Source organism: Chelon labrosus (assembly GCF_963514085.1).
Source record: "Chelon labrosus genome assembly, chromosome: 10".
In the NCBI taxonomy this organism is placed as follows: Eukaryota; Metazoa; Chordata; class Actinopteri; order Mugiliformes; family Mugilidae; genus Chelon; species Chelon labrosus.
The window spans coordinates 21,631,983-21,640,994 of NC_140360.1; the positions used below are offsets into that span (position 1 = coordinate 21,631,983).

The following is a 9,012-nucleotide window of genomic DNA, read 5'->3' on the forward strand; positions in this document are numbered from 1 at the left end:
CGGGCAAAAGGTTAGTGAGGTCAGCTCAGAGTGTTCAGTAGACTCCCCCGAAGCCCAGAGGTCTAGTGAGACCTGAGCTTAACAAGGCAGTGTGTCTGATCTGGAGAGAAGAAAGTGAATGTCTACAAGCTCCCAGCATGCTGCGCTTGTCCTTTCTCCTATGCTCAGTTAGAGTGGGCTATCTGCTACGTGGGGCTCTCGTGAGCGAAATCGTAGGCAACACACACACACGCGCGCACACATGCTCTCAGATCACAGGAAGCATAAGAAAGGAGGGAGGACGATAGGGAAGAAAGAGAGAGCATTTATGGAGACATTCTGCTTCTAATGTCAGCTCCTCCTTTGGGAAGCTTTAGCCTGACCTTTATGTTGGACCACAGTATCTCTCCCTCTTTTTCTCTTTCTATCTCATACTGTCTGTCTTCTTCCTTCCTGTACATTCCCTCCGTTTTCACCCATTATCCAGTCAGCTCCACCTTTGCTCCACCATGAATCTCATACACTCACTTCTGCTGCCTCTGCAGTTGTCTGATGCGCACACGCACAGAGACGTATGCAAATACACTAGACGCGTGTGCCCTCGCTACCGCACTATCCAGCGGGGTGCAATGAGCAGAACCTCATCTAGCGCCATCAAAGGTTGTTCATTCTTACTCGGCTCAGGCTGTGTGTCGGGCTAGCCAGGCCAGATCTGCAGACTACTTAAATGGATTTGGGAGATGGAAGGGCACCTGCATACAGGGCTACAGATTAATAATAGATTGCTATCGGGCCCAATGAGGAGGAGGAAACGCTGTGCCTGTCGCTGCCAGCCTTTTAGAGCACTCAGACAGATGAGAGGAAGATGGTAGGTGGGCAGAGAGATACTGTTCTCCTCATCAGGGCAGGCAGCAAATAAACGTCATGCCATGTTACGTAAAAAAAGAATCTTCCTGACATGTTTTACAGAGAAGCAGCTCTTCCAGCATACAGGGTGGTAGCTCTATCTTAACTAGAGATGATCTTGAAGTGGGGTTACACCAGCCGCTGACATTCCAATCCATGAGTGGTCCTTACTCAGCACTCGGGCCACACCTATGTGCAAACACAGTCGAATCTTTTAATCATAAACTAACTTGCAGTGTGGAACCTTTATCGCCCCCCTCTTGCGGTGAGATTAATTACACAAACACAGCTGACGTAAGCTCATGACGTACCAAGGGGAACCCGCGCTTGTCCTCGCAACCACTTTCTTTCGTTGACCGTAAATTGGCCTCTCAGTGCGTCTGAGTGTGGTGGAAATTTCTTTTTGGCACTTTCTAAGTTTTTGCTGCTGTTGAATATTCTGTCTCTGGGCGTTTAGGAATACCACGTCGCCACGGACACCAGATTTTGTAAAGTTTTGCGACCGCGTCTTTTAACATTAAACGTTAATGTTCGGTTTGCTTTGTTTGGAGAATGGAACGGCTTGGCACTGTCATCGCTTGACACGTGAAAAGTCTTCTAATATGGTGATAATAAGCACCCTGTTTCGTGCGGGAGAGAATATCTTATATTTAATATTTCTGAAATGTACAACATATTCTGCAGAAATTGTCTCAGAGCGAGTCTGAATATGAGTAAATTGCCGAAGACAAGTTAAGGGAGTGTTTTTCATCTCAAATCATACTCAGCGTGGCTAAATGCTACATTGTGGTTGACACGTTTTTTTCTCATATTCATGTTTTATTTATCTGCTACTGCAGAATATTTGAAATTACATATTGCATAAGTTGGGCCGATGAATTATTTTGTTTGAAATATCAATTATTGAGTAAACCGCTGCATCCTAGTGTCGCAGCAAACAGACACACAGAGACAAACCAGAAAATGGAATAAAATGGGCTGAAGCATTTGAATATGGGGATGCATATCAAAGGTAATGAAGACATTTCCTATATTGTAGTCATGTTGCGGTTTTCTATTCCTATGAAAGGCCCTTGCTGTGCATGTTTGTGTCGCTCTGACGCTGATCCGCCCTGACAAGGCAGACGCCAGATGAGAGAACGAAGAGGAGAGCCTGTCTGAATGCCTTTTGAACCTGACTTGACAAATGCCAAATTTAAAAGATGGGGCTCAGAAGATAAAACGGGAAAGGCTAATGCACAAATATTTCTCTGTGCTGTCAAAGACAAAAGGCAGTGATGTAATTCTTTTCTTTTCCTTTCATGTGATGTCCATATAGAAACCTATAAGTACATGCTCTACTCCAGATACCTATTATTCTCTATTAAACGTTATCAGGTCTCATTCTATAACCAGCAAGCATGCAATCACAGCGTGTATCCTTGTGGCTTATATTTGACTGCTTTTCCTTTTGTTCTTTACAGATCACAGCGGCCCTGGAGCAGGATGAACAGGCAAGAAAGCAGAGGTTGTCCTACAAGGTGGACCAGCTCATCGCTGCCATGTCCTTTGAGAGCTGAGAGTGACCCCTACTGAAAGAGAGAGAGAGAGAGAGTGAGGACCACAGTCTCCGCAGGACCTCGTGAAAAGGTCTCGCATTACTTACCTCTCATCGCGGGAGCCGCACCCGCGAACCAGACCTGGGACCTCTGTATCTACAGCCGGACAAACATACAGCTGCTTTAGTTTGTAATCCTCCCACCTCCTTCCATGATGGTGCCACCTAAAGGGCCCGCAGGCTCAGACACAGGCCTTGCACCTGGAGCTGATAATGGCACCAGTATCAGCAAAGAAGAAAAAAAACGACATGGCTTGTATTTATTTATTTTCCTTTCTCTCAAAGGACATTTTCTCCGTTTGGCAGGAAACTGTGTGTAGTGCGGGTGTGTGCATGAGTGTGTGTTTGTGTCACGTTGAGGAAGACTCCTGCAAGCCTGTGAGAGCAAGTGGAGAAAACAGATTTATCCCCTTGCTAACTCAGAACTCGCGTCTGAGTGTGAAGTGGAGAGAAGAGAGGCGAGAAGACGGAGGAGCAGCTCTCACGTTGGACAGCTGAGATTGCGTTCAGATTTCTCAGATTTTATTTTTGTACTTTGTACATTTGAATATTATCCGTTGCAGTCAAAAATATCTACCGAGGGTCCCAGAAGTGTTGTTGTTGTATAAAGATATAAAGATCGTAACACTGCATCAGAGTAGCGTGGGCGATGTAAAACAGGCCATGGTCCGTGTCTTCTCTCACTCTTCCCCTCATCGGACGGATGCTTCGCGCAACACGGACGAAACCTCTGCTCCTTATTTAATCGGACGTGTACAGGACATCATTAAAACTTGTGCTCATCATCTGGGAGTCAATGGAACTCCGCTAGCGGCGGTCACAGGACATCCGGCATGCTTGCACCTGGACTGAGGACGACGGCGGTGGCGTCTATAGCATACGTATTTAGGATGTGATCAGCATCACTCTGGTGTCAAAAAGGCTTTCTTCAGCAGTTTGGTCATCTGCGTATGTACCGGTTGATATTTGCCAATCAGTGTATGTGAATGTACAAATGTTTTTTTCTTTTTCTCTTTTTTTCTTTTCTTTTTTTTTGTTTGTCTATTTGAGTTGTGCAGCAGAAGTCGTCTCAGTTGAACTGAGCTCCGTAGATGTTCGCAGTAGCTTGTCATGTGAAGAACTCCCTCTTCGTCCACCGTGGCCTGAGTCCATCCGACCGTTTCCCCAACATTATTTATTTAAAATCACTTTATTGCTTTTCTGCTAGAGGAAAGTGTGTTTCTGCACTGTGGCTGTCACTCATGTAGCTAGCCAGCCTATAAAGTACGCAGTGTGGACAGCCGCCGTGGCAGACAGGTGAAAGCAGTTGGTTGCAGTACGCTGAAACTCCCGTTACATGTCCACCACTTGTACCATTTAAGGAACCTTATGTGTACTTTACATGCACGGTAACAAACATCGGGAGTCCACCTTTGATTTTTATCAAGTGCCAATGAGCCATGCCCGCTTTAGTTGGCCAGTTGAGATGTTGGTCAATGGCAGATCTTACCCGACCACCGCCCATGTTTTTGCACGGATGATAAGGAGTCTGCGTGGGCCTAGTTTGACTAAGTGCCAAAAAAAAAAAAATAATTCTGGTGTTTCAAATCGCTCACTAATGTGTCAAAGTCGGTTTATGCTTTACAGAGGAAGCGAAGCTCTCGCTGTCGAGTGTGGAGCCGGTAAACGCCGAAGCTCGTGTAACTGGAACGGTGAGTTTTGAAACTCATGAAAGGTACGAAACATGAGCTGGAGAAAAGAGACGTCAGGTTGAGAGGGAAACATAGAAACAGACATAAAAAAACAAAAAAAAAAACAACACGCTTTATGTTATGTGGATGCGTCTCCTGGCCTAAACCAAACAGTCCCAAGCTAAAAAGCTGATGTAACCTTCCAGACTTTAGCTGGATTACAGCAAACTGTAGATTCCGTCCTCTGGATAGGTGATTTAGTTTTCTTCCAAGATATAGTGTATGTTTGCTTGTTGTTTACATCAAGTACTTGAAAATAGGTAGGTTTGTACAGTATACTGCAACTGTGTGTGTTGAGAGCATGATACAGGTGGGTGAAAGGTGCTTCTTTTCTCCGTGGCCTTAGATACCCACCTGCTTAGTGTTCCTGATCTTATTAGGACTAGGGCACAGTCCTCTCAGTGCTTCAGTGTTTTTTTTTTTCCAGTGATACCTGGCACTCAGCTGAGAACTGTCTTAGCGAAATGAAGAAAAAGGAAAAGGTGAAGAGGGTACGGCCCGGATCAGGCAGACATTGCCTCCCGCAGCACTCGGCTCGCCTGAACTGTTTGAAGAGAAGTGTCGAGAAATGAGGAGCGATGGAGAGGTAGAAAGAGAGAGAACCCCTTTAGCTCTAGTTTCCTGCTCCGGCTTTGAAGCTGCTCTTTGATCTGAGCCAGTTGTGTGCACAGTGTGATCAGGAGATGGAAAGAGAAAAAAAAAAAACATCAAACTAACAGGCAAGGAGAAATGTAGGATGAGGTGATGATTGACATGCTGTTACTGTGTCCGGCCAGTGGGGGCAGAAGTGAGAAAGAGGATTTTGTAAATGAATTCCCTCATCTGACCAAAGCACCTTCGCACAAACGCGCATTGCAAACACAAAAGAATAAAAAGAGGCCACATATCTCCTAATTATTATGTATTATTATTATTATTATGTTAAAATCCCGACATAGTTTAGTCATAATTACATTACCATTAGACACAATAGAAGATCCAGATCTCCTAAATATGAGATTTGTCAAACTTTGGATCTTGTAGACATGAGATCTTCTCTTGATCATGACTTTTCTTGTCATTATAATATCTGGATCTTGTTCCTGTAATAATATAATAGTGCTATAAATTTGTGACAGGCTACTGAGGTCACGACTATGAGATATGACCCCTTTTTTTTTTTTTTTTTTTTGTCTTTCGTGAATGCACCGTGCTTCTGAACTTCTCCTTGCTCCTTAATCTTCTAATGGACATCTAAAGGTACACAATGGCGCTCAAACACAGTGCACACACACAAAACATAAAGCTTCCTCCTTTTAATTAAGGTGTCTTCCCAATTTCAGCAAATAGAATTGTATCCTCCTCATACCTCACATTGCTTGTATGGAGTAATGCTTTTTATCATTTTAACAGGACCTAAATGCCTTTTCCTTCTCCGAGGGATAAAAAAAAAAAAGAAAAATGTATGTTTATTAGAGTCCTTCCAACTCTTAGATGAGCTCCACTCGTGACGAACGAAAATCAGGCACACAAATTGGTTAAGAATGGCTTTGATTTTTCTCTCAGAGATCATTTATATCAGGATGTTGTTTTGTTTTTTCTGTTGTTTTGAGAGAGTTTTGCATGCATTTTAATACAGGGTTTAGTTCTGCCTGGTATTCCATATCGATCCGCGCCATTGTTAGTCTTATGGCAGTTCTTCCATCCGTAAATGTCTTAATCACAGCTGAATGCACCTTTTTTTTTGTGAAAGAGATTTTTTTTTGTTACTAATCGATACCTTGCTTCCATGCTGTACACTCATTTCTAGGAATCTTTTTTTTTTTAATTCAGTTTAAACCTAGAAGAGGAAAGTTTGTTTACTCTTTCTGCAGCGCAGAATCCCATTTGACTGCCAGTTGTGTCGAGATATGGAGAGACGCTCACGAACACAGCCTCATTTCAGATGAAGCCGATTACTAATTGAAGATGCTTTGTGCACTTTTTTTTTTCTTTTTTCATTCTCGGTGAAACGATGCTGCCGAAGAGGTGGTGGTGTTGTGGTTCTGACTGGCACATGTCGTTCGTCATTCCTTATCCAAACTAAGCATTTCATTAGTTTGTTTGTTTTTTTCATTTGTTTGCTCTACGGAATCGGGCAGAGGAACTGAAATCCAGATCAATGTATTACTCTCAAAGTCAGAATATCACCAAGTATAAAATGAATATCCTTCCATTTTAAACACATTGTAAACAAAGCCCTTTGTAGACACTGGAGTTCTGTAATATAGTAATTACTGGCAATGATGACGATGACAATAATAATAATGGCTGTCTGTTCTTCTTGTTTTATAAAAGTGTTGTGAAAATTGTAAGAAACTTAAAGTATTTAAAAAAAAGGTTGTTCTCTTGTTTTTTTTATTTGCTTTGATTTTGTTATGATAATATATTATTGTGTACCTATTGTAAATATGAAGCACACCTATTTTGCAAGCCAAGGACTCACTTTGTACTGTTGTTATATATAAATAAACTTTGCTGGTTAAAAAATTGCATAGAACCAAAATCTGCGTTCATGTCTCTTCCTCTTCTTGGTCTTTTTTGTTTTCTGGGCAAATGAAAAAGAAAGAGAGAAAAGACTTGCACATGCTCAAACGAGCAAGACAAGGGTTAGCACCACCTTCCTCTCCCCCCAGAACTACAGCTCCCATACTGCTTTGCAGGATGTAAACAGGAAGTGTAATTTCAGTCATTTACATGACTGTGACTAACCCTTGCACCTCTTGGTGAATATACACCAAACAGGCGAAACATTATGACCACCTTCCTAATATTGTGTAGGTCTCCAAAACAGTTGTGACCCATCAGAGAATGGACATGGGCCCTCTGAGGGTGTCCTGTGGTGTCTGGCAACTGAATGTTCTTAGTGGGGGCCTTTGGGTCCTATAGGTAGAGGGTAGGGGCCTCTGTGGATCATCCCACAGATACTTGATCAGTTTGGGATCTAGTGAATTTGGAGGCCAGGTCAACACCTTGTGCTGTTCTTCATGTTTTTTGAGTTGTTCCTAAACCGTTTTTGTGTGTGTGTCTGTGTCAGGCTGCATCCTGCTGGGGATGGCTGCTGCCATCAAGGAGTGTCATTGCTATGGGGTGCGGGTGCCTGGTGAAACCACATGAATGCCAGGGGCAAAAGTTTCCCAGCAGAACATTGCGTCGGCAATGGTTTTAGTGTTGTGTCTGTATTTGCCTCCTGTCTCTCTTCCTCTGCATCTCCTCTTCAAATCTTTCTGAAAGGTATTACCACTCCCATAAGGTGATGCCAATTCTGACCACTGTCTCCACCACTCCACAGGCAGACACAGGCCATCTGGGTTCATCCTAATAGTCTGCTTTTCCCACTCCCTTGCCGCCTGGCAGGCTAACAGAATAACCAACAGCTATAACATGCTGAATTGCGGCCATTTGTCTTCGTGCAAGTCTGTTTGCTTAGACTGGGCTCCGACACTCTGCACCTCCACGGGGGCTGCAATCGCATTAGGTTGCTAATGGAGGTGTGGGTCAGTGTGTTTAGCCGGAACGAAACGGCCCCGAGGTCAGTGATTCCGCAGAGGACGGCCGTGAATGACCACTGAAGCATCGGCTCATAACTTTTTATATCCGTCCGCTCTTTCGATGCACTTGTCTTTTATTAGACAGAGGGTAAACTGTTGAAAGACGCAGGTGAGAGGATCCGGAGAGAAATGTTTGTCGGCTGTGTCCATTGTTGCCAGTCACTGAAGAGCTTATTTTGAAACAATATTAGATTTTCATTGTGATTTTTGACTCTTTTCAACTTCTCCCAGAGCATGAAATTCTTGAATTTTTTTTTAACATTTTGTACCACGAAAATGCCCAAAAGTGTCATACCTGAGACTGTGGACAGGCACTGTTGCTCAGTACAGTGGCCATGACAGTGAAGTAGAATGCACAATAGTCCTAACTATGTTGAATCCACCCAAGACACCTGTGCATCCCCTACTGTGACAAGTCAAAATGTCTTCTGTAAAAAAGGTTGATTCTGGATGATACTAAGGCACAGTTGGAATCTGATGTGCTGGAGTGGTAAACTATGATGCTCAACTTCCTGGTGCACTTAGTGTATCGAGAAATATGTATTCTATATCTTCAATCCTTTAGCCACCCTGTTTTTTTTTTTCTCTAGGGAAGGTCTAATCCCTGCAGCTTCTAATCCTGTACTGCTGAGACCAATTCAAATCCATGCGGGACTTAACGCCCTGTAATGCCTTTACAAGTAGTTGCATAGAGCTGACATCCCATTCGTTCTGGGTAGGATTCTCAGCCTGGATTACAAGGCAAATTCTGAAATAATTAATGTTGGTTGGCAAAAGAGTGAATGCCAGGGTTGATTTCGGACCCTTTTTTTTAAAGAATGGCTGGGTATTAATTGCACAATGAGACAATCTCTGGCATTTTGTTGGACCTCCATGCTCCCCATTGGCATCCTGATGGTTGTCAGATTTCTTTGTTTTGTGTTTGCCTCCTTGTCAAGGCAAGGTGAACCAAACTACTTCATCAGTACTATTTATCAATCCATTCTACTGAGTCATCATTTATTGCACATATTGTATATCTGCATTCACTTTATCATTTAGATATACAGTATGCTTGTACTGTAAGTCCAAGGTCATATGTTCAAGACAGCTGAGACCATCTTTTATGCCTTCGGCTGTAGACAGTGGGTTTTTCATCTTGTCAGTATGTCCTTCCTGTTATTATGAAGGTGATGTTCTGTAATTTGCCTTTCACCTGAACTCAAGGATGGACTGATTAGAGTTTGAAGTT

General features: G+C 43.1%; 1 protein-coding gene across 1 annotated transcript in view; it reads left to right on the forward strand.

Moving 5' to 3' along the window:
- Positions 1–5,356, forward strand: part of plxna2 (plexin A2) — a 134,479-nt gene extending 129,123 nt beyond the window's left edge. The window contains exon 31 of the mRNA XM_084553578.1: positions 2,349–5,356. Coding sequence (XP_084409704.1) covers positions 2,349–2,444 — 96 coding nt within the window. The 3' untranslated portion in view covers positions 2,445–5,356. The remainder of the gene's footprint in view (positions 1–2,348) is intronic.
- Positions 5,357–9,012: the final 3,656 nt, after the last annotated feature.